This window comes from Gopherus flavomarginatus, chromosome 8 (genome assembly GCF_025201925.1).
Source record: "Gopherus flavomarginatus isolate rGopFla2 chromosome 8, rGopFla2.mat.asm, whole genome shotgun sequence".
In the NCBI taxonomy this organism is placed as follows: domain Eukaryota; kingdom Metazoa; phylum Chordata; order Testudines; family Testudinidae; genus Gopherus; species Gopherus flavomarginatus.
This window is the reverse complement of record NC_066624.1, coordinates 3,521,873-3,541,678: the sequence shown is the minus strand read 5'-3', so window position 1 is coordinate 3,541,678 and position 19,806 is coordinate 3,521,873. Positions and strand designations below refer to the sequence as shown.

At 44.2% G+C, this 19,806-nt stretch overlaps 1 protein-coding gene across 1 annotated transcript in view; it reads right to left on the bottom strand.

The window, feature by feature from the left end:
• The window catches only part of STK26 (serine/threonine kinase 26), a 57,597-nt gene extending 42,306 nt beyond the window's left edge, over positions 1–15,291 (bottom strand). Inside the window, exon 1 of the mRNA XM_050964978.1 lies at positions 15,202–15,291. Coding sequence (XP_050820935.1) covers positions 15,202–15,243 — 42 coding nt within the window. The 5' untranslated portion in view covers positions 15,244–15,291. The remainder of the gene's footprint in view (positions 1–15,201) is intronic.
• Between the last annotated feature and the right edge of the window lie 4,515 nt (positions 15,292–19,806).

Genomic DNA, 19,806 nt, shown 5'->3' with positions numbered 1-19,806 from the left:
GCCGCAACTGGGAATGATTCCACACCAAGGGGGATTGACGCCGGGGGTCGACGCCGGGGGTCTGCACTGTGGCAATCACTGGCGGGAGGCCCAGTGGGACCACAGGTATGAGGATCAGCATCATGACTCAGTTGTCCTGTGCCTCATAGGTGGCAACCTTGGAGTTAGGGACCTGGGTCTTCTAAGTGGAGACCAAGGCTGTGGTGCTGGGGATTGATTCCTGTGGTCCAGGGACCCTCCACTGCTTTAGAGGGAGCTTGCCCATAGAGGTCTGGGCCTTAACCGGGTCCATTGCCTGGCTTGGCATCTGTGGTGCCAGCTGGCCTACTTGGTCCTTGGGCGCCAGGGCTGCCTCGGGCACAGGTGGCCCTATGAGGGGCTGGGATCCCCTGCCGCTCCCGGGAGTCAGATCCCTGGCGAGGCTAGGGGGTCCAACCACAGCAGTATCCCCATGTAGCTTCAGGTGGGCATGTGGCCCAACACAGGTCCTTTACTCGAAGCCCCCTTGTCCTGTGGTGCCGAAAGCAAGGGGGAATGGTGCCGGGTGGTGTACTGTGTGCTGATGCTGAAGTACTAGGTGTGGAGTCCAACTGGGAAGGCTCCAAGGCAGGACGAAGTGCAGAAGGCCCACAAGCACAGATCCCGCTCCTTTTGAGTTTAAGGTCAAAAGTTTTTGCAGATCCTGGACTTGTCTTTTCTGTGTGATTCCCCCAGACACTTCGAACAGCTATCATGGGGGTCACTATGGGCACCGACTGGGTACACGATGAACATGACTTAAAGCCATGTGCTCCCCATTGCTGTAATGGAGGCTCCACATTTATTAACAAATAAATTTGTAGAATTTTAAAATACTGTGAGCAGATTTTTTATTTTTTTGGCACAGAATCTCCTCAGGAGTATATATTTATATTCCTTTAAAACGACTGACACTGGCTGTTTTTTGAAACTATGGTAAATGTGTCTAACTCTGTTGTGTCTTACTGATTACAGTGAGCAATTTTTTCTATATCGTTTCATTTTTGCTTTAAAGGAGGGAACATGACCTGTAATAAGTGTAGCTCAATAATATATTAGAAAAGTCTTTCATTCAGTTTAACAGTAGAATATTAAACAAGCAATATTGTGACACACCTATTACTAGGGTGGTGGCTGTTTTGGGATGAATCCAAGTAATTCTGTTGCTCTTACGCTTAATTACATAACTTTTGTCATCTCCTTAAAAATTCAATATTAATTTGTTTATGAATGCTTCCTGGTTCTCTTAACTGCTGACATTTTTCAATATGCCAGAAGCAGGAGCTCAGAGAACAGCAGTAGCTACTCCATGCCAGTATCTCAATTTTGTTGGAAGTTCAACATGGCAGGAGATCTAGTGAGTTCTTCCCTTGCAGCAGATGTTGCAGTAGTAAAAATCTTTACAGATGTCCTTTTTGAGTAACTTCTCTGTATGAAAAAAAAACTAAAAATATTGCTAACTAGTAACATTTTCTGAACTAGCAAATAAGTTTGCATTCATTTTTAATTTTACAGATAATTCTGTCATTGGTTGTGTTATGTTAAGGCACTGAAATTTGTTTCTGGATGTGTAATTTTGGTAACCATCTATGGAAAGTAGTGAGCTAAATTTCTGCGGTATCTGTAAAAAGCCAGTATTTTAGCCCCACTTTATATAGTGCTTTTCTGACTGGATTTGTGCCATGTTTCATCTTCTGCACTTGAACTTTATTTCAATAATACATGTGCATTATCTGCAGTATTGTGTACATTTTAAAAATGATCTCTGCTTCCATCTCTTAATGATTTCTAATCTATCTTTGTAATTGGTAGCTTGTGGCACATGGTGCAATATTTATTACTGGAAGGGACTTTAGCTGCTCAAACACTTGTTCTATTTTGATAGATACCTCTAAAATATCTAAGCAATAGTTAAAAATAATTCCCCAGATTTCATTATTTTCAGGACTCTGTCTTGAAATTAACTCTTTCAGCTTCACCTCACTGAATGTAAAAAAAGACTTACTGTAAAACTGATTGTACGCTCAGTATGCTCTTCATATATATTTAAAATGAAGTACTGAGAAAACAATAATGGGCTACCATTTCATTAATTTGCTTTAATTCTAGTTAAAGATGGAATTTAATAATTGTCAGAAAGATACCAGAGTATTTTTGGGATGTTTTCTCCTTCAGAGTTTCTTCAGTACAAGTTCACAATTGTGGGGCTTTTGTGCCACACAGGCAGAATCTTTTGGAAAGATCTGACTAGAGCTGCATGCGTGCTCTCTTGCAGAACTAAACAGTTGGTGAGGTATTATGTAAGGAGCTGCTGCTCCAAGTATTATTACTTCCTTCCAACTGCCATCCGGTGAGGTCTGAGTTCTTTGCTTCATTGGCTTTCTAGATTAGCTTTTAATGCATGTATTTAGAGGATTACTACTTGTCCTTTAAATTGTAATTTTGTGTTAGCTCTCATTTTTCAGGTCTGTTCTGTCGGCTGACTTACGGTGCCCATCTTATAGCACTGTTTGTAAGCTTGTGTCTTAGCAATGAAAGAGAGAAATCTGACCAGAGCACCCCTTTTGAAAGGTGTCCATCTTGCTATATATATAAAATCCATTCCCTGCCCAAAGCGTTTATAGTCTAAGCAACACACAAACAAAAAAAAAAGCCACCACCAGAATCTTTGGGATCGGGAAGGAATTTCCCCCCAGCCAATTTGGTAGAGACCCTGGGGAGTGGGGGGGTGTCTTTTGCCTTCTTAGCAGCATGGGTCACTTGCAGGTTTAAACTAGTGTAAATGATGGATTCTCTGTAACTTGAAGTCTTTAAACCATGATTTGAGGACTTCAGTAACTCATGAAGGGGGGATCTGGGTGCAGCTGGCCAGAGTTCAGTGGGCTGAGAGTTCAGGTGCAGAGAGCTCATGGGGTGGTCCATGTGCATAGGGGTGGGGCTCATCAGGGTGGGGGCTTGAGGGGTGGGCCTCAGCAGGGCGGTCCAGATGCCCAGGGTTGGGCAGATGGGAGCAGCTCTCTGTACAGAGACTCCTCCCCCCAGCTGAGGAGTAATGAGAACAAGAATCCGGGGCGGGGGTGAGGGTGTCTGACCTGGCCCTGGCCCCGGCCCCGGCCACTCTGTGCAGGGGAAGTGCGCTCCTTCCCCACCCCAGTCCAGCCTGGACTAGAAGCTGAGCCCGGCGCAGAGTTGGTGTCACTGGCTGGGGTGGGCTGGGTGCGGGAGGTTCAAATGCATGGGGGTTTGCCAGATGGGGGTAGGTCTCCCCCAGCACCCACCGTTCCTCTCTCCCCCCACAGCGATTTACCACTCTGCAGCTGTGTCGGGTGCCTGAAACAACATGCCTGCGCTGCTGGGAAGGGGCACATGACCATTCTTGCGACTTCCCTTTGCTTCCCCAACGGAAAGTCTTTTTCTGCACAGAAGCAAAGAAATCTGCAAGGAACATAAATTCTGCGCATGCACAGTGGCACAAAATTCCCCCCAGAATAATTCTTGAAGTGGGAAAATTAATTTCAGATGGGAATTTTTATCTTTCTTGAGGAAATTATCCCCTGGCCTAAACTGATAAAGTAAGATGGTATAAAACAATGTAGTTACTATAGGTGACAATGCATTTGTAGATAGACCTAGATTCAGTTCCTGGCTGGCAAGTCAGTTAATCTTTCTTTGCTTCAATTTCCCACGTGCAAAGCACGGATAATATTGCTTTCTTAGACCATGTCTACACTAGCAGTTATGTCGGCAAAATTTCTGTCACACAGGGGTATGAAAAACACCCGAGTGACTTAAGTTTTGTCAGCGTAAGTGCTTGTGTGCACAGCTCTATGTTGGCAGGAGATGCGCTGCCACAGACATCACTAGTGCTGCTCATTGAGCCAATTTTATTATGTCAACGGGAGAGCTCTCTCCTGTCAGCATAATTTGGCTAAACAAGCAATCTCACAGCGGCACAGTTGTATCAGTACAGCTGTGCCGCTGTAAGCTTGCAAGTGCAGACATGGCCTTGGTCTGTGCCTCAAAGTTTATAATCTAAACAGACAAGGCAGATAACCTCTGACAATGTCTATATAGTGTGTAGCGCAACGGAGCTCCGACCCCCCAATCAGTACTGAGGAACCTAAACAGACCAACTCACCTTTACCTAATGAATAATGCTTCATATACACAAAATAAGCATCTGTTTTTCTTTCTGCACCATGGTGCCTGGTATGTATAAAAGCCTTTTCCTCCTAAACCACCAACAGATTAACATTAACTTCCCTGGTTGATATTCAACGGCCTACATGATATAATTTTGTGCTCTCAGTCCAATTAAAGATCTCCACCTCACAGATATAGACATCAATATCAACACCCTATTGGAAGCATAGGAGGTGCAAAGGATTGAATGCGATTAGGGACTGCACTTCCCTCTCACCTCTAGAGAGAGTTGTTCTCTGTTAAGACTGAAGCAAAGCTTATATGGCACCTGTTCCATGCATTAAATTGTTCAGTCTCGAGGCTGTCAATCCAAGATTTTCATGAAAACCAGCTTCAGTTAATATATTTAAAATATGTAACTTTATTGTATGAGAACAAATTAATGTTTTCTGGCATTCCCTAGTCATTCATATTTTGAGTAAGCAATTGAAACCTAATGAATCTAACTGAAAAATTAATTTCACATTGAGAATCAACAACTAAATATTACTCCTGCAGAAATCCTGTGCCACTACGTAATGCAGAATTTTGCAGAAATTAACACTGTGTGCGCAGAATTTCCTTCCCCCCGTCCCCCAGAAATGGACTGCAGAGATGTTGGCCACCACTAGGAGCCACTGGACCCAGCAACGCCCAGCTCACAAATAGAAGACAAGGCCATGGGGAGGGAACTGGAGTGTTCCCAGCAGCTGCAGTTCCCAGCACGCCCTGAAAGAAGGAGGTGGCAGCGTGCAGGAAACTCCATGCAAGCCCTGGGACCCAGCATCAGGCTGTCTCTCCCTCTGGATCCCTGGGATCTGGGAGGTAGAGGTGAGTGTCTGAGGCCACGTCCAGACTAGAAATTAAAATCGATTTTAGATACGCAACTTCAGCTACGTGAATAACGTAGCTGAAGTCGAATTTCTAAAATCGAGATACTCACCAGTCTGGACGGGGCGCCATCGATGTCCGCGGCTCTCCGCGTCGATTCCGGAACTCCGTTCGGATTGATGGAGTTCCGGAATCGATGTAAGCGCGCTCGGGGATCGATACACCGCGTCCAGACTAGACGCGATATATCGATCCCCGAGCAATCGATTTTAACCCGCCGATGCCGCGGGTTAGTCTGGACGAGGGCTGAGTTGGGAGGGTTCCGCAGCTGGCCTCTGGGGGGTAGAAAGTGAGTGTGTCTGGGCGGGGGGGAGAAGGGCAGCTGGCCTCTGGAGGGTAGGGGATGTGAGTGTCTGGGCTGGGGGGGTGGAGTGGGTGGTGGGAAGAAGAATGAGTGTCTGGGCTGGGGGGGAAGCCATGGCTGGCTCTGGGGAGGGGGGAACAGGAACTGGGTTGTCGTAGGGATTTCTTTAACACACTATTCCTGGGGGAATTTTTGTGTATGTCTGTATTGTTACAGACATACTTGCTGACAGGTATTTTGAAATAAAATTACCAAAATAATTGAAACTGGCATGATTATATAGTGTTACTTTGACAAATAAAATGTGCAGAATTTTAAAATATTGTGTGCAGAATTTTTAATTTTTGGCGCAGAATTCCCCCAGGAGTAGAATATGCAAGGCTGTATCAAATCTATTAAATAGGACCCCAGTTCGAGAAAGCACTTAAGCATATTCTTGAGTAGCCTTCCGAAATAGTAATGTTTTCCTAAATCAGGGTCTATATGACCTGAAAGCCTGTACTGGCTTTACCAGTCAGAATGAGACTAAAAGGTGTAAAGATCCACGAGTGCCAAAGTATATATTAAGCACTGACCAAATGGTAGATAAATATTTAATATAACCCCTTCCGTAGAGCTGATGTGCACACAGATCTAACAAAATAACAAGCAGATCTACATAAATACCCTAGTTTTTCAGTTAGAAAACTTCCTTTTTCTACTACAATGCCATGAATAGAAAACATTTTAATATAGATTCTTTGATTTACCATGTACATGCCAAGTCAAATGTTCTTTTGATTCACGCAGCTTATTTCTCTAGAGCTTGCTCTGGATGGAAATTTGATAAATGCCCAGACAGACTCACAAGAACTAGTGTTCTAGACAGGAAGAAACTGACACTTAGGTTTAAAATTGTCTCTTTACTGGACTAACTTAGATTGCCTTACTTTTACAAATCCACAAGAGAGAAATCTTTATATTTCACTAAAGATAGCCTAGAGAGTTCAAGATTAGATATGTGGTTACCTCCATTATTATATAAGGAGACACTGAAATAATTTACTATAAATTCTAATTTAGTTTCTACTACTTATGTTGCACAATTTTTGTATTTATTTCATTTGGTGAATAAGATGAATAACTATGAGGTTTCACTTCCAAGTTTTCATGTAGTGTAGATGCAATGTTTTGGGAATGCTTTTGCTAAAAAGGCCTTTAATGTTATATTTTAAACTGAAGTGAAAACATTTCCATCAGTTTACATTTTTCCAAATGTATATTTTGAGCCAACTCAACCAAGAGCCATTAGTGCAGCTGGCATTCTGAAAAATGACTATACAAACACCATCATCTCACTCAACAGACCTGATCCCCGATCTGAATTCAGAGGCAGAGCTGCTGCCAAAAGTGAGTTTTCACAGCTTTTTACTCCTGTTAAATCTGAAGAAAACCACAGGAGAGTGCGCTCTGGATTCTATCCTATCTCATGCATCATAAACGGCACTGTTTGCAAAGTTCCAATCAGCTACACTTGTACAACTCCAGAGTAGGCAAATACTTGGTACAGGAAGTCACTGACAGCATAATTTGAAGATCATAAGACATCACAGGTTTTACTGAAGCCTAATTTGTTGCCGAGAACTTTTATTATTGATGATGCATAAGATGGAAGGAACCCAGCTTGGCTATTAGAACTCAAGTTGAGTTTGCAGGTCTAGCAATTAGAAAAAAATTTACTTACACACCAAGCACATCTGATACATAAACTGCTGAAAGACTGAACATGGAATCACACAAATTGCTTTTCGGAGCAGAACCACTTTAAATTAAGACCCAAATTCTCCACAGCGCTTCATAGTACTGAGCAGTTTCCAAATATCTAGCTATGCATTTTTATTATGGCCCAAAAATCACAGTGCACAGAAAACCAGGAAGCCACAAAAGTCAGTTTAAAAACCTGGTGTCCTAAACAGTTAGGCTCATCAGTTTTCACTAGACAAATTTCTGGTTTCTACAGCACTCAGTATACTCTGAAGCAATAACAGTTTAAAGCTGCTTCAAGATCACTGTGGAACCATCTGAATGCAATTAATTTCTGAGTACAGGAATAAATTAACAGATATTTGACTGAATCCTTCCCCAGAGTTTTACAATTGTACAATGCCTTCCTTTAAACATTTAAGTACTTTATATCCAACACTGCTCACACTCAGTAGCAAGTCATATGCATGGTGATAATATTCCCAGAACTGTAACGTATAAGGACACTCACTACAAGATGCTTTAGAGCTACTGAGAGAGAGTTTGACACATTTCCAAACATACAGTGCCTAAGCCTAATAGGGAACCTAATTTTGCTGGTGCATCAACTCCAGGTGTTAAAGTAGTACTCCCTATTTACTCCTTACTGAACTTAAAATCTCATTTCATCCATTCTTTATGCTACGGATTGGCTTCCCATCTGCTTCTGGGTTCAAGGTGTTAACTTTAACCTATAACACTACGTTGTAGTTTGCAAAACATAGGCACCATCCATCTCCTCCTCCTCCTGTACCCATTCTGAGACCAACTGAACCTCTTCTGAGTAGTCCCTTGCCAGGCACTCAAGGTTTGGAAGAAGAGAATGTTCCCATATGAGGATCCCCAGTGCCCAGCCAAAGGATACTTTGACCTGGCAGTCCAGCTGAGCCGGTTTGTTAACTTTCAAAGGAGAGAGCAAAGCTTATCTTTTCAGACAAGCTTTTGATTAATCCAGTAGTCCTCAAATTGTGGACCACAGTGTAGCAGCTGACAGGTCACATGGAGCTGGCTGCTCCTCTCTGCTTCTACAGGAAGTTAGGCTCTTCATTGCAAAAAACATATATGCCAGTAAAAGAAGATGGATGGAAACAAGGGGAAGCCAGCCTTGCTGCCTTCACCAAAGGTTGCTACTATACAAGATGAAGAGAACTACCAGAATATGCCAAAGGAGCCACCAGAAAGTGGAATGTTTATGGCATAAGGAAATCAGGCAGCATGTGGCAGGTGGCAAGACCAGTCAACAGGGATATGCAAGGAAAGAAAGACTGGAACCAAATGATAGAAAGAATGAAGGAGACTACTTTCCTAATATTGCTTTTGCACACAGGCAATTGCTGTACTTGCCAAGCGAGGATGTATGATCACCGACATTGTCTGCATGATTGAGATTAGAAGGAGAAGTGGCCCACAAGACAGTCTGTTAAGATGTGATTCTAGAATATGTAAAAGTTTGAGAGTCCCTGGTCTACTCTAAGGCATCTCTGTTCTTACTTGCAAATATTTGCTTTATTGGTGTTTACTTTTATATGTAACACACCCATATGCCAAGAAGTGAAAACACCGTGAAAATTACTAAAATTAAAAAAGATACACCTTTAATGTGTTTTCCACCAAAAGTTAAATTGGGAGGTAGATAATTAAGCATTATCTAATACTACATGGGATAATAATGTCAATCAGCCAAATATTCTCCAGTACATTTCTCTCACCTGAGACAGAGGTGGAGACCTCCAATTCAGTCATAATTAATTCACAAAATAGCCTCACCTCCACATAATCCCCCCACTGCTTGTACCCAATAGACAGAATATCCTAACACATTTCCACCAGTGCTGAATATTAGATGAATTCAGATAACACACAAATTAGAAGCAGGAAAGGACAAGTTCACCAACCACTCCCCCAACTAAAAGATGTTATTTCTCAAGTGATTTTCCATTGGTGGAGAAAGGGGGAGCCATAAAGACTAGCAAAAATTGTATTTTCCACACAGGGTTTAAGGACTGCCTTTGGAAAGCACAAATAATTCATCAGGAACTTTAAAGGCAATTTTCCTGTTAATTCTTAAGTGTCTAACTGTCCACTCTCAAGCTGCTATCTGGTTATCCATCCATACACTTAGAAAATAATCAAAGATGGAAAGACCAATTTCAAAGGATTTTCATGGTAAAATATTAAGGGCTGTTCAGTAACAAAGACTCATCTCAGGCTTCACCCATCTGAAATGAAAGGTAGAGCAGGGATATTAAAGCCTTTGCTCATCTGTATTTGGAAGGGCCACATCAAATACATGTCTGGCCAGCTAAATCAAAGAACTGCAGAGGGAGATGAGCCCTCCTACTAAGAATCCCACCACAACATTCCTCTTCCAACTACAGCAATACCCATACCTCACCCCTAAACTGTTAGTGCAAGACAGCTCCCACAATCTATACTTAGAAGCACTTTACTTCAGGGGCCTCTGTGGAATAGGATTTCACAGAGAAACACTAAATTATTCTAGCAGTAGAAAGCTATTTAAAACTCTTCCTTCCACTAAAAAAAAACAAAAAAAAACAAAAAAAAAAAAACACGAAAAACCCACAGAGCATGGAAATTTAAAGTTAGGGTTAGGTTACAAAACAAATTCCAAACACACATTGGAAGCCATGGAAAACCATGGTTCAGATCAATGACAACCTTAACTGTGCTCCTGTAGCTCCATTAATCTCTCACTTTCTGTCAATCAGAATCTAATGTTAAATTTGTAGAACATACTATTTATATAATCTGCAGGTAGAATGTTAAAAATCTGAACATCCAAGCACTGGTATTATACACACATTTCCAACAGTAAGCATGATGCTTCATCACCATGCTATCCTTTACTCTTCTAATCTGTGCACTATACTTTTATGAGTTTGGCTCAGAAGTCTGAATACAGAGATAACCTAACAAAGCTCTATGTCTGTGCATATGGAAGCTACAGAAGAGGATGTATTTAGCAGGCTATTTGTATTTAGCAATCCCTGGTATAAGCTGTACACAATATTGGAGTCTATGCACCCATGTGAAGTGTTTTTGTAGCTGTTTACGAGATAAACCTGTGTAATTAATAAGATTGTCTCAGAGTATCCTACTGCTGTCAGGGTCGTAACGTAAGGGCAGAGTTAAGATTACTTTAGCGACCTTTGTGTGGACTTTCCATAGTTTCCAACATTTGGATTTTTTTTTATTAAATAAAAAAAGCATTTTAAGGCTTCTTCCTAAGAATAGAAGAAATCTCTGCAAACTCAACACTCTGTTAACAAAATTTCTGTCTGGGAATTAGCATACAAGCAATATAATAGATCACCACATTGGTTTTGTTCATGGAATGTTATTTTGCTTTTATGCATAATTAAATAATACTTTCCCCTTTCTGTCCATTATCATAATACAGCTGAAAACATTATAGCTACAGCAGATTCCCTACCATAAATTCTGTTTCCAACTCCTACACTACAACAAAAACAAAAAAATCCTTTCCACATTACATGGTAGATGGTGGTTTGAGATTACAGACAAACTTTCCCACAGTGCTAATTTTAACATAACTTTTGGATCTTGTTCCACCAAACTTGGGTCTGTTTACACTTGCTTAACTCAAACTTCATGCATTTATTTTAACACTGACCAGAAGTAGGTAATGCTTTAATAATTATTCAGGTGACCTTCACTAAATAATACTAATTCAAATTTAAAAAAAAATGGATGAAAACCATTCCTATCTCCTAATCATTTAATGACTTCTTTCATAGTTTCTTTAACAAGTCCCAGAACAGTAAAACGTGCAGAGAGGAATACCAGGCAGAATAATTTTACACTACATTCAAATCTTTTATATTCTAGAAAAGCTTTTTATGTTTCATATACTTGTCTTCATAAAAAAAATAGTCTCAAGGAGAAAACATCAATTCTACTCAGATGTACTTATGAACACTTAGGGAAAATGTGCTTTAAGTCTACATGTGTACACACAGGGGTCTGGGTTAAACTAAACACAATAGTGGAAGAAAATGTACTATTAAATAAAGTTTAATATTGGAAAACAGTGCTTTAATTAATGTCAGGGTCCTTGCTGGGCTATACTACAGCCCAAGAAAGTAGAGTATCAATAAATTAAACATATTTTAAGATAAAGAAATGGGCAAGGAGAAAAGGAAAGTGATCAGGAACAGTTAGCATGGATTCACCATGGGCAAGTCATGCCTGACTAACCTAACTGCCTTCTACGGTGAGATAACTGGGTCTGTGGATGAGGGGAAAGCAGTGGACATATTATTCCTTGACTTTAGCAAAGCTTTTGATACGGTCTCCCACAGTATTCTTGCCAGCAAGTTAAAGTAGTATGGTTTGGATGAATGGACTATAAGGTGGATAGAAAGCTGGCTAGATCGTCGAGTTCAACAGGTAGTGATCAATGGCTCCATGTCTAGTTGGCAGCTGGTATCAAGCGGACTGCCCCAAGGGTCAGTCCTGGGGCCAGTTTTGTTCAATATCTTCATTAATGATCTGGAGAATGGCATGGATTGCACCCTCAGCAAGTCTGCAGATGACACTAAACTGGGAGGACTTGTAGATACACTGGAGGATACGGATAGGATACAGAGGGACCTGGACAAATTAGAGGATTGGGCCAAAAGAAATCTGATGAGGTTCAACAAGGACAAGGGCAGAGTCCTGCACTTAGGACAGAAGAATCTCATGCACTGCTACAGACTAGGGACCGAGTGGCTAGGAAGCAGTTCTGGAGAAAAGGACCTAGGGGTTACCATGGACAAGAAGCTGGATATGAGTCAACGGTGTCCCCTTGTTGCCAAGAAGTCTAATGGCATTTTGGACTGTATAAGTAGGAGCATTGCCAGTAGATCGAGGGACATGATCATTCCCCTCTATTCGGCATTAGTGAGGTCTCATCTGGAGTACTGTGTCCAGTTTTGGGCCCCACACTACAAGGATGTGAAAAAATTGGAAAGAGTCCAGCAGAGGGCAACAAAAATGATTAGAGGGCTGGAGCACATGACCTATGAGAAGAGGCTGAGAGAACTGGGACTGTTTAGTCTGCGCGAAGGGAAGAATATGGGGGGATTTGATGGCTGCTTTCAACTACTGGAAAGGGGGTTCCAAAGAGGATGGATTAGACCAGGGATGGGCAAACTACGGCCCACAGGCCACATCCAGCCTGTCCTGCCCAGCCCCTGAGCTCCTGGCCCGAGAGGCTTGTCCTCAGCCCCTCCCCTGCTGTCCTCCCTTCCCCGCAGCCTCAGCTCGCTCGCTCCACCACCAGCGCGATGCTCTGGGCAGCAGCACAGCGAGCTCCTGGGGCAGCGCAACTGCAGAACCTGGCCTAACCTAGCGTTCTGTACTGCGCAGCTGTAGCGCTGCCAGCCACTGGTGCTCCAGGCAGCATGATAAGGGGGCATGGAGCAGGGGGGGTTGGACAGAGGGCAGGGGAGTTTGGGGTGGTGGGCAGGGGTGTGGACAGAGGACAGGGTGGAGAACAGGGGGTTGAATGGGGGTGGATGGAACGGAGGGAGCAGATAGGAGGTGGGGGCCAGGCTACAATCCCCTCCCTTAACCGGCCCTCCATACAATTTCCGAAATTCAATGCGGCCCTCAGGCCAAAAAGTTTGCCCGCCCCGATCTAGACTGTTCTCAGTGGTACCAGATGACAGAACACAGAGTAATGGTCTCAAATTGCAGTGAGGGAGGTTTAGGTTGGATATTAGGAAAAACTTATTACTAGGAGGGTGGTGAAGCACTGGAATGGGTTCCCTAGGGAGGTGGTGGAATCTCCTTCCTTAGAGGTTTTTAAGGTCAGGTTTGACAAAGCCCTGGCTGGGATGAATTTAGTTGGGTGGGGATTGGTCCTGCTTTGAGGTGGGGTTGGACTAGATGACCTCCTGAGGTCCCTTCCAACCCTGATATTCTGTGATTCTAATCAGATTATGGAATTTTTGGATAGAAAGTGTCCAAAATGCTTATCAAAACAATATAGAAAAATTATCTGAAGAGAAGTCACACCTTTGGACAGAAATGAAAGAAAAGGCTTCTCCCTTGCTTCAAACTTTTGAAAATGTATCATCAGCAATATTGATATAATATGGAGATTAAGTGTACTGGCAGGTTAAATTGGTATGGCAAAAGTATGGTTGCACTCCTGTTTGGACCATCAAAAATTGGTGAAGCAATTTCTTTTGACAGGAGAAATTCAACAGATTTTAGAAAAGTACAAAAATTGTGCAGATCTTTAGAAATAATAGTATTAACTTTATCCTTACAAAAGTAGCCTGGCCTACTTTGCTGAAAGTTCATTAGCCTTCATCATTTTTGGAAAGCATACGGTTACAGTGTTTGGGTAAACATTCCATAAACACTTACAAAGCTGCATCTAATCACACTCAAGATATTGTTACTGGCAGTATTAAAATCTCCTTTACTCTCACAAAATTAACCAACACACATCCTAAAAGATATTGTATTAGTTTCACAGGCATGACTGCAAAATGAAGGGAAAACTTGAAAATAGTAATTGTATTTTCCATCTTTTATGGTTTGGTGTTTTCTGTTGTAGCTATGCCATCTATGATTCTGGAACAAAGCCTTGCAGAGTTTATGGACATACACCATCTCAGAAGAACTCTCTTACTTTTCACACACCACTCAACCAATTAAAAAAACAAAACTGAAACATTTAAAGTGACATTTAAACTAGACAGGGGAAAAAAGAGAAACATGTTACTAGAAACATTAGACACAACTATTAAGATACAAATATTTTATTTCTTTCACAAAAACTAAGACATATGAATAATAGGACGTCTCAGTGGGGGGCTGAAATGGCTTGTAGTCCTGAACACACTGTAGCATCAATATTATGGATCATCACACTCATTTGGGAAAGTTACAGGGCTCAGATTTTCAAAGGAAAATAAGGATATGTCTACACATAAAGCAGTGCAGCTGTGCCGCTCTAGCGCTACTGTGAAGCTGCTATCTACACTCACAGGAGGGGTTCTCCTGTCAGGGTGGGTACTCCACCTTCCTGGCAGACAGTAGCTAGGTTGACAGAGCCCCTAATTTCTTAGCATAGACCAGGTTTAAGGAGTTTGATGCGCAAATCCCACTGAAATGGGCATTTAGTGCCTAACTCCTATAGGATCATTTGAAAATCCCACCATAAATCTGTTTTATGATGTTAGAAAGAGGAAAAATGACTGTCAGGTACACCGCTGTGAGCTGAGAAAAAAAGAATGGATTGTCAAATACTCTAGCACACGCTGCAGCAACAAATATACAGAAACCCATTTTTAAGTGGGGTTCCCAGTCTTGCCAAGTGTGAAAACTTCCAATAGAAGAACTCGACCAGCAGATCAGCTGCCAGCCGGGATAAAGGCAGGGCTCCACTTTCCCCATCTCTTTCCATGAAACACAAGGTCTCCTGGGAACCTGCAACACAGGCCCGGTGCCAGGAGCCTGGGAAGTCCTGTCTCGTGCACTTGCCAAGGGGGCTGACATGTCGTTTCACAGGCACCCAGAGATGAAGTTAATTTCCTTTTTAGTCAGTTTAAAGGCACTTGGGAGCTGTGGGATGAAAGTCCCGCTGAGCGCTGAGCGGGCAGCCCTGGCCCTGCGGACGCGGAGGGCAAAGCCCCCGACCCGCCCCCTCGCCAGAGCCGAGGCTTTGGGGTCCCGAGCCCCCACATACCCCCCAGCCCGGCTAAGGAACAGCCCCCCCGCCGGGAGCCAGGATGGGGGCGCCAGCCCCAGCTCCCGCCACTCTCCCGCCGCCCCGGCCACGGTCCCGCCCAAGGACTTCCCGGGCCGGGCCCCGGCCTTGTCACGCCGGGCCGGGCGGGCCAGACGCGCAGGCCGCAGCCTACGTCCGGACTGAGCTGCCAGCGGCCCCCCCGCGACACCGGCCCGGCAGCGCCGCTTCCGGGGAAGGAGACGGCCCCGCTCCCGGCCTCCATTTCCCGCCCGCCCGGGCCCGCCCCGCTCACCTGCATGCCGGGCACCTGCACGGCCACCGGCGAGTGGGCCATGGCGGCCGGGCTCTGGCTGCGGCTGCGGCTGCGGCTCCGGCCGGGAGGGGCTGCCTGCGGCGGGGCCTGCAAGGACAAAGCCGGAGGGAGGCTAGTGAGGCCGGGCCGGGCCGGGCTGGGCTCGGTTCGCCGCGCCGGGCCCCGGGCTCACCTGGCGGGGGTCGCTGCGGGGCGCCTAGCGCCGCTCTCCCATGCCCGCGCGGCGGGGCTCTAGGCGCGGCCTGGCCGGCGGCTGCCGCCCGCTCTGCCCATGGCCCCGCGGGGTGGGGCGGGAAGGTCCGCGCGGAGCGGCGAGGCCGGGGCTGGGCTCAGGGCGCCGCGGCGGCCAGCGCCATGTTGGGCTCGGGGAAGCTGTTGTGCTGCGGCGGCTCCGTCCTTCCGTCTACTGGGCTCCGGCCGCGCGGGGTGGAGCCGCCGGGACACGGCCCCGCGTCACCCGCCCCCCGCCGTCGGGCCGCCCACGGGGAGGGGAGCCGGGGCCGCGGGCGGCGGGCGGAGCCCGGGCTGAGGGTGAGGGGACGGGGCTCTCGGTGTGCCCGCGCCGCAGCACTGCCCTGGGCCTGGGCCAAAGCGGGCCTCGCCCTGCAGGAGCCAGGCCCGTGCGGGTCCCTGGCTTGGGAGACGGGCTGGGGCTTGCAGAGCTCACAGCCTGTTCCAGTTCAGGGCCCCAGGACCGGAGCAAGCCGGCCAGTCCCTTCAGCCCTGCCCGGCCCGTGCTCAGGGCCATGCCCATCCTTGAGGCAGGTCCCTAGGGATGCTGTTTATCAACTACCAGGAAACGTCTCCTCCCCAGCCTCTCGGAAGACCTGCCATGTTCAGCTGCCCATGGCACTTGGTCTCTTAATGGAGTTGACCCAGTATGTGAAGAAGATTTGGAGAGCCTTTGAGGCCATCTCTCAAGCTGGGAAATTGCCTAGTAATTGTGGCCTTTTGTACAGGCTTCTCTGTATTTAACTATTAGGTAGATATTTAACTTGATATCCTGCTAACATTTACAGTATGTTTTGATTTGTTCATCCAGTAGGCCACAGTTCTTCCATATCCTCGCTTCAGGAGCATGCAGAGTTGGCAAGGTCCTCTCTTGTCATTGGCTTCCCACTGCTAGCCACTGCTGGTGTGCCGAAACCAGCGCTCACTTCATTGTGGCTCAGTTTCTCTGTGTGACTGGCTGCCTCCAACATTACTGTGAACACCAACTTTCATTCTTCTTTTAGAACTTAACACTGGACTGAACTTCATTGTGTCCCCGTTGGAAAACACCCAGACATGGCAACTTTTTTCTTTTTATATGAGGGAGGGCTAGCTCAGTGGTTTGAGCATTGGCCTGCTAAACCCAGGGTTGTGAGTTCAGTCCTTGAGGGGGCCACTTAGGGATCTAGGGCAAAAATCAGTACTTGGTCCTGCTAGTGAAGGCAGGGGGCTGGACTCAATGACCTTTCAAGGTCCCTTCCAGTTCTATGAGATAGGTATATCTCCATATATTATATTATATTATATTATAGTTATCCCATCCCCTAAATATGTGAACCAGCTCCTGAGTATCTTCTTCCTTATCAATTTCCTCCTCTTGAGGCTGATTTTTTCAGTTGTGCAGCTCCAGTTATTTCTCTTAGCTGCCACAGAACCTTCTGACCCTACACTTTACCTCCCTCCTATGATGGGCAATGCTGCTTTGTGTCTGAAGGGAAGGAAACTTTGTACTTCAGGTGACATTTCTCTGTACTTAGTACCCTGTGGTCATGTATAGTTATAGGTGAAACCTACTATAGAGCCTCCACAATAGGTCTAAAATGCCTTTTTATCCAAAACAGTCCGGTCTCCTACAATGTATCAGCTGCACTGAAAATTTACTCCATTGTCTGATGCCTGCATAATCCAAGTGTGCTCAGTGCCTCCTGTGATATAGAGGAGAATTGAGATTGTTTTGAATTAGGCAGTACTTTTTCTTTCTAGCTGTGGATCAGATATTCTGTTTTTATATTTATGGGACTGTGTAGGATAAAAGCATTTGGAGTATCTAGCTGCTTCTTTGCAAAATTAACTGTATCCATCAGACTGGGCCTGGCCCCTGGCTATCATGCTCTCTCCTCCCCAAATATTAAAATTGGGCCCATCATCCTTATAAAAGCCCTTATGCAACTGTAGTGACAGAGGGTTAAATGCTGGCTCCCCTGAAATCAGTAGGAATATAGCCATTGACTTAACTGGGGTCAGGTGTATACCCATATGGAAATACCTGCATGGAGATCACAGCCTTTTCACCCGTGTAGGCCACCCTGCCTACATTAAGGCAGGGCCATCCCACTCATATGGGAAATCCTTTCCAGAGGCAATAGACCTTCTGCATTCACCTGTGAAAACTACATGCACTTAAAGCCCCACTTGCAAGGGAGGTCCCTGAAAACTGATAGGAGTTCCATGAGTTCATAGGGTTGGTGCATTCCCAAGGCCAGGAAATGGTTTACTTCATCCAATCCAAGGGTGTAGGAACTAGGTTGGATGGCTACACAAATCATACCTACCCCAAAATAGTTATTTAAAGGATGTTCCCTTATGCAGGATTCATTTGAAGGCAGTTTTTTCAAGTGGCTCCCACTTTTTCAACATGAAGCACTGCCTGCTATATCCAATATAGCACTGAATACAAAACATCTCTGTTTAAGTTAAGGTTGGTCTAAAACCATCTAAAGCCAAGAAATTCAACATTAATGCAGATGTTCCATCCTTAACTGACTGTGGTTTAAAATCAAACAAAACCCCACAATGATGTTAGTTAAGGATAAGACTTGTGGCTTAAATTGGAACTTTCTGACTTGTTGGTTTGTTAAAATGTTAATGTTAAAATATTTAATTTCCTACCCACCAGTTTAAAAATATGTATTTTTAAAAGCCCTCTTAGTGAAAGTTATAAAATGCATGTTAGTTACCTGGGAGCCTGTAATGAGTCCAATCTCATGGGTAGGTTACTTAAAGTGGGTAGTTTCTGAGAGCTTGTACTGTATGCCAAGATTCAGGAATTGTTTGGGCCGAATAATGAAACCTTTGAAAGTGGGATATTTTGTTAATAAAGGATCTGACCCAACCTTAACTGCAGTATACAGCAGTTTATAGTTTATAAAATTTAAAGATCTCCTTTATCAGATTTCTGAATAGTGCAGATTCATTCTGCTCATTAATACTTAATGTTGTCTCTATTTTTATATTTCAGTGGTCCAGTCATAACTCAGCATGACTTTGGAAAAATCCCAGTATTTGTGGTAGGGGTTGAAATTTTTTCGATCTGCTAATTCATTACCGCACAGCCTCCCTTCTGTTCCTCTTCTAAGTCTGATGCTAACTGCTGATTTTTCTGCACTAGTTGTCCTCCGTGTTGTTCTGTGGAGCCCTTAGATGTTAGTAATCCCAGCATAAGTTGGTTTTACTCTTTTCTCTCACACATTCCCTTCCGAAAGCCATCCCTACATACTGTGCACTCCTTTGATTCTTTGATAATACCAAAGTAACCCTTTCACTAAAAAAAAATCCACATCTGGTTAGTGTCCACATATTGAGTCCTTTGGTTCTCCCTCCACTCGTAACTAAAAATCTTGGAGAAAACCTTTTTCTCCAGATGTATGCAAAGTAAATATCACTACAGTATTTGATGCAGGAAGAGAGGAGCTTATTGTAGCACTAAAAGAGTTACATGCTCTTTGCTATATGACACTGTACCTGCAGTGGTGCAGATGATAAGAAACAACGGAAAGGGTGTTCCTTTTCATTTGACACAAAACGGGGAAAAAAAGAAGCTCTCATGTCATTTTGAACTTGCTGCCCTCCCTCCGCCCTCTCCACTCCCATTTATCTTTCACATGAAAGTAGCAATGCATTAGCTACGTAGTGCTCCGCACCAAGAACACTGCAGTGATACAAACTTTCACTAGGAGCTGAGGAATATTGACAAGGAGAGTTTCGAGCATGGATATTGAATACTGAAAGAAATAAAAGTATGACCAGTCTTTATACGAAGTGTACGTTCTGCATAGAAATCTGAAACAGAGAGACAGACTCCATTATAAGAGCTGACTGGTTTTCTATTTAGGGAAAACTCAAGTAACAAAGAATGTTCTTAATGATGCACCATCTGGAGATTTTGCCACTTATAATGCCCTGAAAGCTGCAGTCTTTGCATCTCCTGTTGCCATTATGTCATTGCAGTTGATGAGTCGTACAGGGGTGCACTTTTCAAATGTCAAGTTGAAAATCCATTAAAGATCACAAAAATAAGTTACTAGTGCAGAAATTCACTAAATACTGCTAGCTAGTATGTGGTACCCAGAGTCTGAAAACAGGTATTCAGTATGCGTTATTACAAGATACAGCAAACCACAATATTATCTGTAGATTCATTGGGAAAGAACCACTGAAACTTCCAGGCGACGTGGACTTCAGATTCTGCAGATGTCAACCCAAAATCTCATAAGCAAGGATTTCCAACTTCTTCCCATATCTATTTCTGAATATAATATGAAATCTTTTGTAACCAGCTTCTTGAATGGAATGCAAGGAGGAAAAGGGTAAGTT